Raw genomic sequence first — 20,902 nt, 5'->3', positions numbered from 1 at the left:
ACATATTCCACACAATCTTTTCCATTTCCACCATACTTCAGTGCCATGCTTCCCTGTTATCTGCTAGAAATCCCTCACCTTGTATATCTAGTATCACTTTTCCTTTCACAGTGATGCATTGCACACTGGTAATTCATAGCCAATTGAGATACCCAAAGAATGGGATGCCACCTCTCTTGCTTCCCACTAAAGTGTTCTCAACTTATAACAGTCCTACTGTTAGTCTCCAAAACCTAAGACTACAGTTCTTGCTGTCTGTATTAGTCAAATAATCTAGTTCTTCTTATTTTTAACTGCATGATATTTTGGTAATTTGAAATGACACCACCTTCCCCATGTGGCTTCAGCACATTTGGTTAGCATATTCCTACCTTCTGTGTCCAGGTCATTACTGCAAGCATTAATCAAAAGACTAGACTCAGAAAACTCTGCTCACAACCTCCCTTAGGCCCAGCTTCCCATTTCAATAGAGTATGTAGGCACTAATGTCTGCATCAGTCAATTCTCTACCCCGTTTATGATTCCTCTGCTAATTTCTCTCTCTTCCACTCTCAACTAACAATTTCTCATGGCAAATGCTTTGCTGAAGTCTAGAATTACCTTCTGCATGTCCCTTGTCTAGAAAACCAGTTATTTTAACAAAGCAAGACATTGAATTAATCTACTCTCCACTGGCTTTGGTATGTACTATTTACCTTCCTGTCTGCCATTATTCTTTCCCATAAATAAATTCTCAAAGCTGACATTCTATCTGACAGACCAAGAAAATCACAGGTGCCAAAATCCCATTTTCCTTAAGTCTTCTTTAAATACAACGTTACTAATTTGCTAATCTTCAGTCATATGGAACCACCTTGACATTACAAGTCTATTAAAAATTCAAAGACTTCATATTTTCTGCTTCTATATACCTTGGATGCTAATTCTATATCCCTCTCCCCTCCCTTTTTTTTCATGCTCTGTATTGTGTTTGGTTTGCTTTCTCATGTTATAAAGGATAAACTGACCCCAGATTTAAGGTTAGGAGGAAATTTTCCCCAAGACAGGTTGCTTGGTACTGTATGAGGAGTGGTACAGGGAAAATAAAGGTGGGGGGGATTAGGTCTCCTCTGGATCCTTCCATTTCCTAGAATTATCTGGAAATTTTACCAAACAAATCTCTGCTAATAAAGGGATGTGCTGTCATTATTTTCTTCTTCTTCCTTTCTGTGATAAACTGGAGATGTGTCTGTTGGTCTTTTCTATAGCGCTGCAGTTTGCTAGAGGCTGTTCAAATGCTCAGAGACATCTCTTCATTCCCCGATTGATTCAAGAGTTGAGATATCATTGCTTAACTGGAGTGACACCCACAGAACAACTTACCAAGAGCCCTGGCTGAACACAGAGTGTTCAGTACCTTCTAAGGTCAGAGTCGTTACAACCTCAACTAGGAAACATGGGCTCTTTCCCTGCACAAACTCTATATAATCAAAATGTAGGAACAACTAGTGAAGAGCAATGGCACAGAATCAATGGGGCTGCTCTCACAGGAAATCTTACATGAAATCTTTTTTTTCCTCTCCAAGAGGTGGACTGCAGAAACACTCACAAATGGTTTCTAGCAACAGCAAAAACTTCCTCCACTGCCTCTTTCTTTTGTTATTTTGTTATTTTGTTATTTTTATTTTCCTCATACTTACACTTACATGTCCCTTGGGTTGACATCAAGGCATTCTATTTCTTGGGATTTATCTTTGATAGTAAGAAAAGTTTTTCTCTGGTTAGTCATTATTGTGTTTGCAGGTGCAACCACCTCTGCAGTTGGACTTTTGTTATTATTTTTTAATCCTTTGCAATGCGTGATGTTTCTCAGCATTGACCCCAATGATTTTGCTGTTATTGTCTGTTTCCAGACGTGTGAAAACAGAGTCCTTGCATACATCAGTGAGACCTGCTGAGGTCACCCTAGTAACCCCAATTCACCAGCATTAAATCATGTATCTTTCGCTCTTTCCCTCATTGATCAATCCTTCCCCCTCCATACAGGCTGCTCTAACGCATCCTTCCCTTTGTGTACAAATCTCAAATAATAAAGTCAATGCCCTTGGTACAGAAAGCATCAAGCCTTTATTAGGACAAGCAGGACAAGGCAGCTGTTTATAGCTCTTTTCAAACTCAAACAGGCATTGCTACATGAGTTATGCTCAGTTTCTCCTTTGAGAGTTTCTATCACAGACTGACAGATGTAGGTTTACTTTGTAAATTCTAACATGAACTCCTGGGAGTCTCTTCCATTTGTCTCTCACCCCAAAGAAAGGTGCCCCCTGTCCTGCTTCCTAAGAAAAGCTGACCAGGCAGAAGGGACAGGTTACAAAAAAAGTTTCAAGCAAAGTCAGCCTGAGCTTGCATTCGATTTATCTGACAAAACCTGTGACAAAGGCCTGAGGAATAGCTCCCAGAGGAGCCATCAGGTATGCTGCTACTTTCTGCTGCTAGACAGACAGAAAGAATGGTGGATCATAGTTGTCTGATATTTTTTGTGAGCAAATTTGACACAGTAAAGTCCATTCAAAGAGCCAAAGAGTCTTGTGCCATGGGGCTGCCATGTTCCTGCTGCTTTTTTAGGCGGCTACAAGTCTTGCTGCCTTGCCTGACCTCAGATTCCTGTACAGATTCCCATGAACTTCTTGAATGCACTGTGGTGCCTATGTCAGAGCTCCCCTGAAGTGCAATGCAACTTTTCTCTGTGAAACCAGACCAAGGAGGTCTTTTCTTTCCAAAGTAGAGACCCTGGAAGCTGACACAGGATATCTTAGCAAGTATACTGCAAAAAGTACATTGATCTTGTCAGCCTCCAGAGCTGCCGCGTAAAAGGCAGTGTAACCGCACGCGTGAGGGGGTGTCTCTCCCCAGAAGTGGATTTGCCAATGTAAGAGACAAAGGTTGAGCTGAGAGCGGATGGCTCTCTGCATCCAAGGAACAAACCATCAGCTTATGGGCACGTGCCAAAACCAGTGCTGAGTTCATTTTTCCACAAACAGCAGAACACCTGTGCGAAGCCTATTCCAGGACCACCAGGAGGCCTGGAGGACAACAAAACAGGGGCAGAGTAATCATCTTATAAAATCTCCTTCTGTTTCAACTCCTTCCTCCCCACGGACTTGCAACAAGCCATGTGAATTGAGCTCATGGTGCATCTAGAGATGCATTTAGCCCAGTACCCACATGGATAGGACTTCAGATGTTTGGATCATGTTGCTGAGGTGAGCAGGAAAAGTGCTGACACCCTGCCTCATAAACAAGGTGGTGGAGTTTGAGGGCTTGTGTGCCACCTGTATACATGGGGAGCTTGGTCTGTCCTGAGGCACTCGGCAGACAGGCACCTCACAACTGCAGAGAATTGCATGCCAGGTGCCAGGTGATGGGACCAAAGGGTGAGCTCCTAGTTGGATCATTTTGCTCAGCTATTACCTCTGTGGCAGCCATACCACCTCCTAGGCTGCAGGGCATAGATCCCCCCAAAAGGTGGTGGACATAGTGGCATCAGAGCTGGGAGGATTTAGCACAGGGCTAAGCATGGCAAAAAAGCCTTGTGGTGAAAGGGTTTAGTGAAGGCAGGAAGCAGCTGTATCGTGTGGGGCTGGGATCTGCTTGCCCAAGCATAATGACCTATTTTCCAGCTTTTCCGCTCAGGTGACAATGCAGCAGGAGCTGGGCTGCAACTAAAAGCGTCTGTAATGAACCTGCAGCCCACTCTCAGAGAGGGACCAAGGGGGGAGGCAGCCAGGTGGAAAGTTTAAAACCACAAGGCACAAAGATATTAATAAAAAGCATCCCTCTTCTCAGCTTCCCTAACCCTATGAGCTTTCTGAAGATGAATGAGGCTTAGGGTGGACTGCAGAGGAAGAGCTCAGCTCCCTGGGAGAAGGCTGCCCTGCACATCTTAACTTACACTCACAGAAAGAAAAGTGAGCAGGACTCACTGATTCCTTGCACCAGCAGGCATGGGTATGTGTTCTTATCCTGCCCTTCATGCCCTCCTTGTGTAAGGGTAGTCTGTACAATGGAGACCATGGCCCACATCAGTCTTCCCTTTCTGGGGGATGCTGCACTACACGTATTGCCTGTTTTTTTCTGGGGCTGAGCCACGCCTACTGGCCCTCTCAGGGTTGTTGGTAGCTCACATGGCTACTCACTTGGGCATCCACTCCTTCCTAAGCAGGAAATTGCCTAGCGTCCCATGCTGTGCACTAGAGCTGCCTCACAAGGTGGAGAGCTGTTCCCACCCCAGCCACATTGGCCATGCAGGGGAGATTTCTGCCCAGCCTTCACCTCCAAGGGACACTGGGAACCCTTGTCCCCCAAGGGTCAGGGGAAACCACTGTTTTCCTGGGCACCTAGGCAGGTTCAAGCTGCACCTTCAGCCTTTGTAAGCCTAGCATGGGAAAGCTGCTCTTGTTCACAAGTTTGATCTGTGCCACAGCTTTGCTTGCAGCAGGAGGTCTGAACTGCCTAACATGTTCTTCCCTCCGTCCTGTTTCCATCACTTCATTATCTATTGCTCCACACCACAAGCTGCAGCACTGTGCTGCTCAAACCCTCCTGTAATGCAAGTCCCCTATTGATCCTCTGTAATGTCCTCAGTGAGAAGGGGAAAGGAGGCTAGTTTGGGCTAACCTGCCGAGTTCACTCTGCCAGTCCAAGAGGAATCTAACACTTCTTTGAGAGACAGCCTCTTTGCTGGGCTCCCAGCTCTGCACTTACTCCTAAGAGCAGCTTTTCTCTCCCTGACTTCCCATGAGAGAAAGAGAAGACAATACACGCTTGACAGACAGGAGAGTTGCTCACCCACAGGGAAAGTGTGTCTAATAGCAATTTACAGTCTAACACCAACCAGTCCCCGACTCAACACAATGTCTCCTCTGTTTGAATTTTCTGCCCCTTTCTCTGACAGCAAATGCACCAGGACAGCCACTTCTGCACTTCCAAGTCCCACGACCTCAACACAAACCATCCAGTACCAGCAGCACAGCTGACTCCATTCATGGCATCGCTCACGTTATCTTGTTCATGAATGAACTATAAATGGAAGCGATTCCTGAGTCAGAAACAGGTGGAGGGGAAGAATGAACTAAAGTGAAGGGAAGTGTGAATGAAGGAGAACAAATGCAACAAATAAAGACAGAATGAAGAGTGCACAAAAAGAAACAAACGATACATCTGAGCATGTAAAACAAAAGAAAGGAATGAAGAAAGGATGAAAAAATGATTATGTGTCTCATATTAAAAATATGTGTTAATGCCTTCAGCCTGACTTTTTCAAAGTAACAAAATGATTTTTCTGCAGTACTTGCCAAGTAGATTTGATAAAAACTGCTCAGTACCAGATCAGTGCTTTAATGGCCCAGGCTAACTCTCTACAGCTGTATTCCCTGAAACAGTAGACATTGAAACCCTGGGGTAGGTCCCCAGTGACTCCTCCCAGATGGCTGCAGGGCAGGTTGTGGAACCAGAGAAGAGTCTGGATCTTACTGTGGGATGCTGGATCACAGTGAGTGGTTGTTACTGTGAGATGCTCAAAATTGGTTACAGATGGGATTTATCTGCTGTAACATAAAATGCCTAAAAGCTAGATGTCCAGCCTAAACTAGCACACTGAGAAAAACAACACTCTTGAGGGACTTGTGTCTCTCCACTGACTAAAGGAATTCATAAATTGATAGAAGACACTAAACTTGGTGGTGGCTAACACCTATTTTTAAAGATTGAAGCCTTTTCTGCAAGAGAAGATGACATACTGCATCTCCCTAAACAGACAGGCCTGAGCAGTTTAGTGTTATCAAAGGATGTGTGCCAATTACAGTCAGATACTGTTGAAAATCCCTTGCTCTTTCCCTTGTTCCTCTGGCTAGCGTGTATAATTACTTGTGAGTTGTCCAGATACCTTTTCTGGGTTCCAAGAAAACCAGTTAAAGGTTGAAAGAGGAGGAAGATGGAAAGGAGAATATAATTTCAGGGCATTTAGGCTCTGGGCATGTCAGCGTGGGAAGGCAAAATAGCATAGCAAAGTGCTCAAGACTCATACTACACTTACCCTCACCCCCCTGCCCATGTACATAAGAGGCTTTGCAACCAGCATGGCACTGCTCTGGAGTTTTGCATTTACTAGGTGGGCAGTAAAGAGGGAACATCTTCACAGTGCCAAATGCCACTGTGCACTCCTGAGCTCTGTTGCCTGACTCCAGAAACAGGCAGTGGTTGGCTTGTTTGTCAGCCAGAACAGCTTCAATACCAATGGAAGCCATGAGAAGTTTGCAGCGTATAGACTTATGGCTGGACTTACAGCCGAGTCTGGAGTTTATAACCTGGGCAGCTCTGCCCTGCCTCCAAATGCACGAGGGAGGCTGATACTTTTGCAGATGTATTAAAAGCTGTCCTATTATTTATTCATGCAGTTGGGTTAATTCAACCTGGCCGCAATAGAAACAATGCTTACAAAACACAATTCTAACACAAGTTTTCACATCGAGTGAAAGCTAAACTAACACAGCAAGTGGCATCAATAATTGAAATTGCTTTCGGGTGGGAGAGGATGGGCCAGGAAGGCTCCAGGGCCAGGTCTGAGATGTGAAAGAGCAGAGACATCTCCCCCTGCATACAGGCTTGCTCACTGCAAGTGGTCAGAGCCTGTCCAACAACTACTGCCTGCTATTGGCCACCCTGTCTGGGCATTTGAGCTTGCCAGGACCAGCAGTGCCTGTTCTTCTTCTGCCCACTTGGGCTACAAAAATTACTGTGGCATTGGGCAAATTGTGCAGAAGCTACTGTAGGAGCTATCCTGTCTGCCATGTGCTCTCCAGGGAATACCAAGTATCCTAACACTGGCTTGTTAAGCATGGGTAGACGTGAGGACTGCGAGACAGCCCTTGCAGAGTCCATTCTCTCAGCCTGTGCCAGTGTTCCTGAGCTAGTTTGAGAGGAGTTGGATGCGGAATGAGAACCAGACTAGGTCTTAGACAGTTCTAAAATGGCAAAAGGTCTTTGAGCTGCCTCTTTCTCCCACACAAACAGCTCAGAATTTGTGACTAGCCCTTGAGCTACACTGCACTGGAAATGCCAGTGCACTATACTACACTGCCAGCCCTCTTCTTCCTGCAGCACGGACAGGAGAAATATCGAGGATGATAATCCTGGGCCAGAATTTCTCCCAGCAATGCCTTGTTTCCATGCATGTCACACCACTGCTATCCCCAAGCTCAGAACTGACACAGGAAGAGAGTGAAAGTACCTGCAAACACTACAGCTACAATCAGCTGAATATGTGCGTTTTTTCCTTCCTGTTTTAGAATATTTTGTGTATATTTTATGTCTGCTTTCATCTTTGCCTTTAAGGAAGACAAATCATCAATTGATTGTGAAGAGGGGATGGCAGCATAGATTGTTAGTGCAAGAACATCATCTGTTGCCTGGAGAGATCAGACACAGGTTTGAACCCTGAATTCAGACTCAGTTGCTTAACACATGTCCGTGTACACACAGTCCATGTCCAAGATACGTCCATGTACACACAGCCTCAACAGATCAGTTACCATCTTTGAGCCTTGCTTTCTACATCTGTAAATAGGATGGCAGGGTCATTCTTTCATCGAACGTTTGGAGTGCTGCATTGAGAGGTGCAGTGGAAACTGTGAGCAATGACCATGAAGGAGGAAGGCCACCTGCTTTAACGGTCCTCCTGCAACATGCAGAGCAAGACAAGCAACCACAACATAGCAGCTCCCAGGCATTGAGGCTGGGTGGCAGACACCAAGCTTTGCAATAGGGACTGTTCCCAGGAGCTGCTGACACAGCGTTTGTAGTCACATGGGAGGCAGAAGAATAGGGTCATTTGCAGGGATGATGCCAAATTTAGGACTACAAGGAAGTGCCAGCCTATTGCTATTGCAGTATTTCCCTGTCTGTGCAGAGACTAGGTTTGGATTTCAGCAGAGTATCTGGCAGGGGAAGCAGCCCACACATTGCTTGCTGGAGAAAAAGAGGCAATTACTTTTAATCGTAGCTCTCAGCATGAAGAGACTGGAGAGAACGTGTCTCGTTGCTGGCCAAATCAATACCCATACAGTATACTAAAAAAAGAGCTGGACCAAAGGTCAGGTACCTGCAACAATAAGCAGCAGCAATTGCAGCAGCAATGGATTTTGAAATTTGGGTCCAGATTTGGCTCTTGAACCAGCATCCCCCAGTCTTTCCCTGGAGTAGAAGCGGTGTGTGTATTGGATTTAGAGTTTCCATTTGGCTTGGTTCAAGAGAAACCACTGCAAAATTCAAGGGAGATGATAAACAACATTCTGGAGAATGGGAGAATGTAATAAAGGATCCAGTGCAAAGGACTTCCTGCCTAATGGAAAGGCAGCTCTCACTAAGAACTGTGCTTCTGCCTAATAAAAGAAAGATCCAGCTGAGTGCTGGTCATTCCTTGAAACAGGTCTCTGAATGAGCTTGTTGCCCCCTGACTACACAGATCACATCACACTGCATGGCAGCCTTCACATTCACACTCCGGTGCAAATTCGCCCTGCTTTCAGTGTACTGGTTCTCAGGGTGGGAGAGGTGGTATCTCCTGTTCCTGATGTCCCCTTTTTATCACACAGAACCAAGCAGGAAACAAAGGCTCATCTCAGTTCCCCAGGCCTATCTTTGCAGAAAGCCTGCCATCTTGGACAATGCTCAGAACAACAGGTAAGATGCTTTTCTTCCCAACACTTCAGACCCTGCTCCTGCGATGCTGGGGGCTGACAAGTTAGCAATGGTTACAGTGTGGAAGGCAGAACAACAGGCAGGCACTGAGGTAGTATAGGTCTCAGGTATTCACAGGATTTTGCAGCCCAAATTGCAAGACTTGAAAGAGGAGAGAGGTGTAGGCTGAGAGATGCATGGCTTGTGTGACCAGGAGAGGGTCACAGTGAGAGAACTGAAGGAAACAATCCAGCAAAGGCAGCCACTGAACAGAAGCAAGGAGGAAACCTGAGATTTTGTTCAGAAAAGGGACAGCTGAGCCCATTGGAGTTTTTGGAGTGGGGATGTTCCTCAGTGTTCTGTGACTGCAGTGGTAATGATAAACCCTTAGTAGCACACTTCCTCATGCAGGCCTCTTCAGTACCACAAACAGGACCAATTCCCCTCTTATTACCTCCGTAGTGCAGCTGGACAAACTGAAAAGGTCACCCATCTCAAAACTGGACAGAAAGAGAACCAGGTGTGGAACCAGTATCCGCTGCTCCCTGCTGGTCTCACAGCAAGGGACAGATATTTTTCCTCCTCTGCGTCTCTTAGTACTTCCCAGAAAGCATCAGAGGTGCTTTATCTGCATGAGGTGAGACCCCAGTCACAGTGTTTCTCAGCAACAAAACCTCCCAGCATCACTAGTTCTACCACCCGTCAGTGCTGAGCTCCTGCTAGATGATTGCAGGCCTTCTGAGGACAGACTAAAATGAAAGAGCTGCTGATATTAAGGGGGAAACACATTGCTGGGAAATGCATTGAGAGATGCCAGATAGGGAATGGGAATGGTGAAGTTCCTGCAGAGTAGGGATGGAGGGGCATGGAAGACGGGGTGCTTGCTGGTGCAGCCAGGAGCAGAGTGGGCTGGCAACTCCTTTACAGTTCAGGGAGGAGGGGAAGAGGTTTCCACACTTACTCCAGAACGTCCCTGTTGAACTGCTTCTTGCTGTTGCCCAGGAACTCCCCAATCATCTGTCGGCTGAGGCCCTTCCGTTGGAGCAGGAAGTGTGCCACCCCAATGGGGGTGTCTGGGATGAAGCCTCGAGAGATCAGGAACTGGATCCCTTTGTCTGGGTTTCTGAAAGGGAAGGACAGAGACATGGTGAGTTTGCCTTATTGCCTCTGGCTCACCTCATGGCTTGCAGCAATGCAGCCCTCGGTATGTGCATGGGCTCCTATAAGTTCAGATGTGTGGCAGGGATGGGACTGGTGGGGGCAGGGAAAAGTGACTTGGGGGAGTCCTTCACAGTTGAAGCAGAGGACAAAAGGATGCCATGGGACCTGCTGTGTCACTTGCAGCACCTGCTGTCACCTGGCAATCACAAGTGCCATCCCCCTGCCACAAAGGATCCTGCTGCACGATACCAGTCTCATCAATGACTCTCTTCTGCTGTCTGCTCCAGAGTCAAAGGCTCTTGCATCCTCCCTGCCCCAGCTTGGTTTGTTTAGGGTCCCTGGGAGGACATGATCAGACTGTGTGTCCCACACAGATACCACAGGAAATATAAGTACGTTCAGCTGCTCCAAGTGCAACCCACAGAAAGCTGTCCCCAAGAATGAGGGGTGAGAGCTAGGCATGTCACCCTTTGCTTTAAGGCAGTTGGGGCTGCACCTGCTGTAGGGCAGACAAAGGCAAAGGGGAAAACATGGCCGTGAAGAGACTTAGCACACATTGCTGCCACGATCTATGGCCAAATGAGGTTCAAGATACAAAGGGGGATAACCAAAGGTAGACACTTTTTCTGTAAAAAAGATAATTCTCTTTTTCATATATTTTTAGTGCTCAGTGTTGAGTGACGCTTTCTGCCTTCCTCACCTGAGCCTGGTGCTGGCTGTCTGAACAGAAATCCCATGCTCAGATTTGCTTGTCTCTTCTTCCACTTCTACCACCCTTAGCAGTGTTGTTCTTCCCTTCTCTATTGATTTACCCCCTCAGGCAGAAATCTCTGTGTGTGGGTGGATGAGAGCACAGCACACACCTGGAGAATGCCTTGTCAGAGGTGGGAGCGAGCTGCGTGCAGCTCCCAGACAGAGGGGCTTTTTCCCTCTGTGCCTGCGAGTGCCTCTCAGAGAACAGGCTTGGCACTGAGAGGGCCTGACCGCCTGGTTGTGGGAATGATTTTCTCCTTGTTAGTGTGCCAGTGCCTGTGCCCACATATGCAGCTTTTGGGTGTTGCGTGTGTCTCAACAAGCACACGTGTTTGTGTGTGCCTATGTCCTGTACATGCAGACACACGGGAGGGAAGGGGTGTCATCAGAGGGACCTTGACAGGCTTGAGAGGTGGGCCCGTGCGAACTGCATGAAGTTCAACAAGGCCAAGTGCAAGGTACTGCAAGTGGGTCGGGGCAATCCCAAGCACAAATACGGGTTGTATGGGAAATGGATTGAAAGCAGCCCTGAGGAGAAGGACTTGGAGGTGGTGGTTGATGAGAAGCTCAACATCAGCTGGCAATGTGTGCTTGCAGCCCAGAAAGCCAACCGTATCCTGGGCTGCATCAAAAGAAGCATGGCCAGCAGGTCAAGGGAGGTAATTCTGCCCCTCTACTCTGCTCTCGTGAGACCCCACCTGGAGTACTGCATCCAGCTCTGGGGCCCCCAACATAAGAAGGACATGGAGCTGTTGGGGCGAGTCCAGAGGAGGGCCACGAAGATGATCAGAGGGCTGGAGCACCTCTCCTATGAAGACAGGCTGAGAGAGTTGGGGCTGTTCAGCCTGGAGAAGAGAAGGCTCCAGGGAGACCTTCTAGCAGCCTTCCAGTACCTGAAGGGGACCTACAGGAAAGCTGGAGAGGGACTTTTTACAAGGGCAAGTAGTGATAGGATGAGGGGGAATGGTTTTAAACTGAAAGAGGATAGATTTAGATTAGATATTAGGAAGAAATTCTTTACTGTGAGGGTGGTGAGACACTGGAACAGGTTGCCCAGAGGAGCTGTGGATGCCCCCTCCCTGGCAGTGTTCAAGGCCAGACTGGATGGGCTTTGAGCAACCTGGTCTAGTGGAAAGGTGTCCCTGCCTGTGGCAGGGGGGGTTGGAACTATATGATCTTTAAGGTCCCTTCCAACCCAAACCATTCTATGATTCTATGATTTCTCTTGCACCATACATGTTCATCAGAGCACATGTGCCTGCATATTTTGGCTTTCTCCTCATGTCTCCTATAAGCATACATGCTTCTAGGTGACATGAGTCACCACCTCTAGAAGTATTTAACAGATGTGTAGATGTGGTGCTTATGGACACGGTTCAGTGGTGGACTTGGCAGTGCTAGGTTAACGGTTGGACTTGATGATCTTAAAAGTCTTTTCCAACCGAAACAATTCTGATTCCATGATTCTATGTATTCTGGGAGTGGCTGTGAGCCTATGTGGTGCCTGCCCCACAGTACAGACAGGAAAGAGTGTCTATGTGTGTATTGTGCAGGAGGTTTTCTTCCTGTATTTCAGTCTGCCCCACTGAAGGGTGTCTGTCATGATGCACTCTTGCTGAGGGGAATTAGTGCAATGCCAGGAAGATTTCCACATTCCTTTGGTTCTCTGAACTGGTGAGCGGGGAGAGGTAAGAGGGTAGCTTCTTCAGGAAAGGATGCCGTACTTCCATCATTAAGCAAATTCAAGGATCTTTATCAAGGCTCAGGGAGTGAGTTTGCTCAGGCAGTTTTCTGAGGTGAGGAAAGGATAGGATGAGATCTCAGAGCACGTGAACGCATGATATGCACAGGCACAGACTGTGACACTGTCAGGTGGTGAAGGATGTGGGTGAGCAACATATGTCTAGCTATAAGGGGATCAGCATTCAGGAGAATGGCCTGCTCCTTACAGGGGCCTCACGAGTATACAAAAAGTAGATGAGCTTGAAATAGTTCTGCTTACTCTGTAATGTCACAAAGAAAATATCCTGGGCAGTGTGGCATCCCTGGGGAGAGTGGCTGGGAGAACAAGTCAGCCCATTAAATTTATCAACAGGAGAGCTGCAAGATCTGATATTGAAAAACCCAGGTCTTCTTCAGGGAAAAGCAACATTGCACCCTCTGTATTATTACACAGATGTCCTGGGTCACATTTGAAGAGCACAGGCAAAGTTCTCTGCTAAGTGCAAAGCTCATATGGTCAGGGCTAAAGTCAAGCTAAGCAACAGATTCATAAAATGCACCTCCACCTGCACACTTTGGTATTTGGCAAGGGGCAGTATGGTGTCCATAGCACGAGGATGATCTGAGCTACATTAGTGTGACTCCAAAGACACTGAACTGACTTTGGATTCACTCCAGAGGAGCTGGGAGCTGAATATGGCCAGAAAAATGCCACTCACACAGTGGAATGGATCTGCAGATTTCAGCAGAGATGGCACACACAATGCAAAAAGATGTAGGATAAAACAGTCCAGCTGTGACAGCCCTCCTGCACTGCCTAGACTATAACTCAAATATACTTGCACACACTATTCTTCCACTAACAGCAGCCTTTCATCATTTTTTCCCGGGATTCAATTTGTTCTCCACAAATTCTCACAGCAATGCGTCATCTCTGCCACTGAACACCTGCAGATGTATCCCTTGTACTGCAGCATGCGGCTTTTGCCCAGATGTGCAGCAGACAACTCCACTTCCATCTCTCCTGAGCCTGGTCCCTGCTATTTTCTTTAGTGTTGCAGGGGTGTTAAGCATGGCCAGCAAATGCTGTGGGACTCCTCATGTCCTGCTGGCTTTCCCTCTGCCCACGCCACCAGCTGCCCACACACACTGAGTTATTACAGCAGCGCTGCATAATGAAGCACTCTCCACTCCAGGGATTCCACCCCCTCACTGTGGAGTGGGGATGGAAAAGTGCTACAGCAGCGCAGCATCGATGTGTTTCCAGGGGCCTGCTCCGAGCCAGGGCGCTGCTTTCTGAAAACGCAACGCAAGGCCGGATGGACTATGGCAGAAGCTGCAACTGGAGGCTTTCAGCTCTTGGTCCAGGGAAGCAGTCAGCAAAAACAATGTGTGTACACACACGCACGGCCTCAGCTCCACTGTGCATTGTGGGTTGGTGCCCACAGTGCAAACCCTACAATGGCAAACTGGCTCCTTGTTAGAAATTGACAGGGAAACCAACAACCAAATAACTGCAGAAAGCTGAATGGTCTTCCCAGCCCCTTGGATGGAGGTACACTATGGTGTCACAAGGGGAGCCATGTGTCCCTTAGATCCCACTCAGAGAATAAAATAAAGGCTTCACTCCCCAGAGCTAACAGGTCAGTTCCCTCCCTCCCTGTCCTACAATGTTTTGTCAAGAAAACTGAGCTTTAAAGGTTACCGCACGTTATTTCAGCAGCTAGTTTCAAGGGAGCAGGGGAGGCCTGGCTAGAAGGTTGTGTTTCGGAGCTCCACAGTAAGTCTTCTATCCCACAGGGACCTTCAAGATGCAGTGAACTCAGGTCACTGAATGAAGCAGGACGGCAAAGCTGCTTCCCCAAAACAGACCTGGCGCTGCTAATCTGTCACATGAATGTGTGCCAGGCAGATTGGGGGAGGAGGGGAAGCTGGGAAAAAGCATTTTCACTCCTGCTTTATCTTCACATCAGTGCTCATGTCAACTGTGCAGGAACCAAAGGAAAACACATTGGGTGGAGGGACTCCTGCCAAGCACGGCTGAGAATACTGAAACACTTAGTAGCAGAGGTGTGAGCCCCACATCCCCCTCCAGAAGTACACCTATCCTAACACAAACACTAAAACATCTGTGTGGACGTGGAACTATCTCTATCATAATCAGCCCCACCTGTGTCTGGTGTCTACCGTCTCTCCTTCCAGCCTGCTTGTGTTCATCAGGCAAATCTGTCTGCGCCCAGAGCCTGACTTTGATATATACACATGGACACCTGTTCACAACGTGATCTCAAAGCTAGTAGAAGGTCCTCCTCAGTTCTGTTAAAGTTCCAAATCTGTCTGCTCTAACATCACTTCAGTTTTGGATGTGCTCTGAGCCCAGCCCTAAAAACCTCTCTTCGAAGTTCCTGCCTCCTGGAGTCCACAGTCTCTATACTACACATATATAAAACCTGTTCATTGCTCCCTTATCTGTGCAAAACTTCTGCCTAGGACTGAGTAATCTTTAGTCCTCACTCTGACCAAAAGGCCCACGCTAATGTGTGGCAAAACGTTCTTCTAGTACAGGTGCATTAAATCCCCAGCACCTTCATCAGGGGACTCAAATGGAAACCAAGACAGCATAAGATGAGAGTGTGATGATGCAGCAAAACCCAACGTTTCTCATCGCTTGCTTTGATGAGAAAAGTCTCATCAAAAGGCACGAGTAAATCTAAAGCTCCTTATAGGAGCTCAGCTGCTTTCTGCCAATCCAAAATAGATTATGCGTGACCCCTCGAGTTAACCTCTTCTGACGGTAATCTCTGGGCTGCTTTTGCTTTCACACCTACAGCTTTTCGTAAGATATCAGACTCAGATGTGTGAGAGACTGAGATGACTAAACCTGGTCTGTCAGGTGAAAATCTACCCAAATACCAGAAAGTGACAGCCAGTGCACTCCTACTGGGCTCGGTAAGCTCAGCTCTACCTCTGCCTCACTCTCTTGGAAATGGCCCACGTTAAGTAACCAGGGCTGGGTTTACATCCCCAGCTATGCTTGCTCCTTTGTAACAGAATGGAGCAGGAGCCTAGATCCCAGGCTAGTCTGGCGGATGCCAAATGGGCAGTAACTGGGACTGAAGGTTCAGAATTCAGGAGAGCATGGACGCTACTCATGGGGCACTGGGCTTGTTCCTCTGTTGGGCAGAAGATCACAACAGCACTTGGGGGACATTAGGGAAAAAGCTTCTCAGCAGCCAACCCGTGGTGTGCATTGCATACCCAGAGGGTCATGCCCTTGAATATGAAAGAACTTCCCTGGAGATGGATCTAGACCAAGAGCCTTCCATCTCCTGTTCCTGTGAGGCATGAAATAAGCTGGGAAACATAAAGAGGAAGAGTCACTTACATATTAAAGAGGTTCAGCCCAATGCGGTAGAGGCGCTTCCTCATGGTGTCTGTGGAAAGTGTGGGGGACTTGCAGCTAGCTGGGTTCTCGCAGTGGTACCTTGGGAGGCTGAGGATCATGGCCTGCAGTGCTTCTTTTGAGGACACCTCAGAGGCTGACTTGGCTGAAGTGGAGGTGCTGCTGCTGCTCAGCTGCTCTGAGTTGTCTGCATTCTCAGACTCTGAGCCTTTGCTTTGCCCTGTCTCATTGCTAGCATCAAACTGGAGCTTCTGCACCGCCACCTGCCCAGGCTCAGCATTGCTGTCTCCCATGCCATTAGTACTGACATTCACCTCGGTGAAAGTGTGGCTGTTCTGGAGAGCTCCGGACTCAGGTAAGCTCTCTGGGGCAGCTGGTGGCTCACTGGCTTCTCCCTCCCCTTCTCCTGGGCTTTCTTCAGCCTTGGTAGCTTGAGAGAGCCCAGCCTGGGCATTGCTGCCAAGGCAGTTTGCCATGGACACCGAGGTAGACGATGAGACAGAGATGTTCTTGTTGTCGATCTGGACTGTGACATCTCGAAAAGCCATCATGAGAGTGCTGCTGCTCTTGGGTAGGGTATCTGGCAGGAGCCCTTCCTCCTTCTCCTTGTCTTGCAGGTCAGTTTCTAAGTCTTGGTTTGGCTGCACTGAGCTGGCACTGAAGGTCTCCCTTATCTGGTACGAGCCCCCATCTTGCAGTGAGCACATCGTCTTCAGGCTCCAGGTGCTGAGGGCATCATCAATAGACTTGGCCAGGGACTGAACTTGTTCCGTGAAGGAGTCCTCCAGCTCGGTCAGTGCCCCACTGATAGTAGCTGGCAAAGATGGGGACCTCACCAAAGGGATGCCCACAAAGTTGTACCCCTCCACCAGGGCTTTCTCAGCAGAGAAGCTCTCTGAGTTCTGGACCCGGACTTTCCTCAGAGAGATGCGGCGTGGCATGCGGCTCTCCAGCAGTGAGTTGCGGATCTTCTCAAAGTTCTTGCTGAGCTGGTATTGCCGGAAAGCAGTCTGGATGGTGCAGGCTGCTCTGCGAGATACCAGGTGGCCTCCGTATTTGTGCTCTAGCATTTCGATCTGAAAGACATACAAACAGGAGAGGTTATTTTTTGTTAATTGACTTCTGATGGCTTTCTGTGACCCCAGTTTGTACACTGATTAGTCTGTAATGACTGTCAGAGGGACTTCTAACACTGAATTAGCTTTTTCCTGCACTGCCATGCCCTTGTTTTCAATGGAAAGCCCCCCTTTGGGCATGGCTGGCTAAAGCATCAGTACTGTGAGCTTCCTCACAGCTGTAACATGATCATGCCTCCTCCTAGAGTGCCAGCCATTCAAGCTGGAGCCTGGAGGTGCCCTTCCCTTGCAAACCCACTTCTGATGGCCTTTAGGGCAAGCTCATCACTGCAAATAGTGTTCCAGCAATGTGTCTTCCTGCTCAGCAGTGCTCTGGTAATGTCAAGAATCATCCCTTGTCTCAGAGTGTTACTAATGCTCCTCCACTCCTTAGTCACCTTAGGAAATACTCTGAGGGAAAGGAGAAACCATTCAGAAAAAGGAAATAAAAGCTAATTTTTAAATGTAGAAAATGCTGGCTTGATCACAGGAGCTAGTGAGAAACATCAGTTCCCATAGAAGTTAGTGGAGGCTGGATTTGTTCAGTGTCTCTTAAAAGGCATTCTGAATCCCAAAGTGTCTTCCTTTCTGATTCTGAGTTTTTCAGGTGTCAGACAGCAGTGAAATGAAAACTACCCAAAAAAAAAAAGAAAGACTCTCAGTTTTGAAAGGTAAAAAATTCTGATTTTTAAATGTTGAGACAAGATATTAAGAACAAGCAGCAGAAGGATTTACTCCTTCCTGAGCTGGTAACAACAAAAATACATGTAAATACATACACACACAGCTAAGTGGCATTTCAACAGGCTTCAACAAAGCAAGTATGTATGGTAATTTCTCTTCCATAGTCTAGTATTTATACTTCCTGGTATCTCCCCACTCTTCCTGTGCATCTGGGCCTTCACTAACATGCTACAGGAGAATATTATATGACTTGGTTCCAGTGAGTGACTGACAGAGGACAAGGGGGACAGTGTGAAGATGATGGTGCAAGATGGGATTGAAGAAAAAAGAAAGGATAAACTCAAATTACCTTAACTGAGGTTTTGGCTGAACTATAAGCTCAACTCTACATTGTCGGCACCTCATAGGGAAGAGCGCAGGTGCAGACTGTAGTGTTTATATGTGTGTGTGCACATGTGGAAAAGCCAAAAAAAGGTGAAGTGCAGGACTGGGAATGCTGGTAAAATCAGTCCTGAATTAACAGAGGATTCACTATATCATTCATGAGGTGAGTATGAACTCATTAGCAGATCCAAAGGATGAGTTTTACTGACTGCATCCTTATTCCCAGACAGATGCCACTTGCCCCTCACCACGTCTTGCTGGCCCAGTTCTCACAGGATGAAGGACTGAGCTCACAGGAGAACTGAGTTTAAGTAAGTGCAAACTGTTTTTGTAGTCAAAGCAAGACTGAGGCATGAGCCTCAGCTCGCAGCGTCATGTCATGTCATCTGCTCCCTTCTTCTTTTCCTTTTTTTGTAACATGACATAATTTGCAGATAAAACCATCAGTGAGTGATCTCGGTACAACTGAAGGCCTGGAATGACAGCTGTGAGAAGTGTAAATCACCTCTGGCATCTTTTCAATACTAACTCCTCTGGAAATAGGGGAAGACGAGATGACCTTGGGAGATGACAGGAAGAGAGGAACAACATAACCCCAGCCATTCTGTCCCTGCACTGGTATCCTGGCTGCTGGAGTAAGTACTGAAGGCCTTGCACACTGGCACCCCATCACCCCAGGCAGCAACAGGTCTAGGGATCCTGCTGCACTGGATGAGAGGCTGCCATTTCTGGAAGAGAGCAGGGGGGACACACACCCTTTCATATTTCCCTCCCTGGAAATGAAGCAAGGACCCTTTGCCTTGTGCTCAAACTTAAGGTGGGCTTCTGTTTTCCGTTTGCCTTGCCCTTGAATTCACATCTGTCCAAAGCGAGCAGCAGAGCTCAGCACTGAGAAATACTGGCAATTTGTTTAGCAATGGGGTTGGCCACTGCAGGTGTAGAGGCAGCTGGCTCAGAGTTCTTCTTACCCCTAATTTAAAAAAACATTGGCCTAATACTTGCCCTGCTGCCCTCCCAGAAAGCATTTGCAGAACTGGTGCTAAAAATCACCCACACAATGATCATGGATTCAGGTTCGTTTACCACAAGACGTGTCAGTAGGCCTTTTGGATAAACAAGGTCTCTGCTTATCACCAGAGTTTGATGTGGCAGGAAAGAGGAATACACGGACAGGAAGAGATTCTGGGTAGCATGCAGAAGGGTTTTGCTGGGGTTCTTTGTCCTTCTTTCCAAAATGACCATCTTAAATTCCACCATAAAACCAGCACTCCTGCCACATCTCTTGAAAGTTGGCCTCCCTGGAAAAAGACTAAGTTATCCCTTGGCTCTTCCCTTCAGGAGGAAGGCTCATGCAGATAAATGTAAATTAAACCAATAGCCTGCACAGGCCCAACCCAGTCAGTTATTACTGACAACTGACCGTAAGCACTTAATATAACAGTCTGGTTAATCAAAATGTAGAGCTAATTGTGTTGGGAGGGAAAGAGGAACAAATGGGAGGGACAGACACAGCTATCTGAGGGACAAAATAATAGTAAGATGCAAAATAAGGCAGAAGCAAGAGACTTATAATTATGTGAGGTTTCCAAGGAGGTGACAGCCATTCTGAAAACATGAAATTCACATGCTCTGATCTTATCAGAGGCCAAGACAAGATGTCATTGCTGATCTGAAGTAAAAGGCCAGTTTATCTCATGCAAGGACAGTTCCAAAAATGGCAGACTTTAATAACTACTCAGAGGACAGATCCTTCTGAAAGTCTACATGAATGGTGCAATCTGTCAGCACCTTGATAAAACATCACCAGCTTTTTGCAGTCCATTATCTCAGTCCTCCCAAAGGGTTAAGGCATTAAGGAGCAGAACAAGATGTAAAGTGAGAAGACTCCCAACCTAGTCTGTTCTCCAGTTCATACCAGGTGTGCAAGGATGAGTTCTGCATGTGGTCCACTGCCATCCAGCCCTGTCCAAAGTAAGGAAAGCCCTACAGTGTCTTGCGGCTGGGATAACAAGGACTGGGGACTGGTCCAAAGGATGCTTGAGAAGACTGGCAAAGCCAGAAGCAGCACCCCCACAGAGAAGCGCCCTCCCCACCCTTGCTTGGTAGGAGTGTGTCTCTTCTCTCCCTCCTTGATGTAGCCCAGCCATTTACTGTTTACTGATGTCTGAGACATTCACATTTGCTATCAGGTTGAGCTAACTGACACTCCAGAGGAATTAAGGATTTCACACAGCTGTTGGCCTGTTTTCTTCCTCTAGAGAGGAGGAAAGGGCATCCATTAGCACCACAGCAGTCACAGGTAATGGAGATGTATGTCTGGCTTGCTGAAGGAACCTTCTCTTCCCATTTGAGAGGTGAGAAAGGCCAGACATGATTGGCCTTCTCTCACTCCTAATAAACCCTATGAATCACAAGTAATTGCCTACTTAAAGCTACTCTTCTCCGGGGAATGATCCGACAGCCAGCGCCAAAGGAAGGGAAAAGCAGGAGGGAGGTCGAGGGGATTTCAAAGAATAATTAGCTTAATACATTTCTGGGCCTCAATATGAACACTCAGTTTGAGCAACTCAGACCTTGTGGCTGAATTAAAAATGGCTGGGAAATATCCATTGCCATGAGGAATTGAACATGAAGGGAACTTTAACAAGGTCAGCCTAAGGCAAGCCAAAGTGCCAGGCCTGGATATGGCCAAACATATGAGGTGCACACCCCATGGCTTTGTTGCCCAGAGGCATAAATTCATAAATCTGCCAGAAGAGAATGGGCCTGATTTTATTTTCAGTTACCACTGGTTTTCCACCCAGGTTGCCTCTGAGCATGGTGACACTCCACCATGTTAGCATGAAGAGAATCGGGCTCAGTGACACAATCTGAGTCACTCAAGTCAACGCAAGCATTGTAAAAAATAATAAAAAAAATACATACAGAGCATACATGTTCTCTATCACCCATTTTTAATGCCTCT

General features: G+C 47.2%; 1 protein-coding gene across 1 annotated transcript in view; it reads right to left on the bottom strand.

Moving 5' to 3' along the window:
- IQSEC3 (IQ motif and Sec7 domain ArfGEF 3) overlaps positions 1–20,902 on the bottom strand; it is a 102,148-nt gene that overhangs the window by 12,773 nt on the left and 68,473 nt on the right. The window contains exons 4-5 of the mRNA XM_068401574.1: positions 15,737–16,830; positions 9,677–9,838 (exon numbers count right to left, since the gene is read on the bottom strand). Coding sequence (XP_068257675.1) covers positions 9,677–9,838; positions 15,737–16,830 — 1,256 coding nt within the window. The remainder of the gene's footprint in view (positions 1–9,676; positions 9,839–15,736; positions 16,831–20,902) is intronic.

This window comes from Nyctibius grandis, chromosome 5 (assembly GCF_013368605.1).
Source record: "Nyctibius grandis isolate bNycGra1 chromosome 5, bNycGra1.pri, whole genome shotgun sequence".
NCBI lineage: Eukaryota > Metazoa > Chordata > Aves > Nyctibiiformes > Nyctibiidae > Nyctibius > Nyctibius grandis.
Note: the sequence above shows the minus strand (reverse complement) of the source record. Positions and strands in the feature narration are given on the sequence as shown.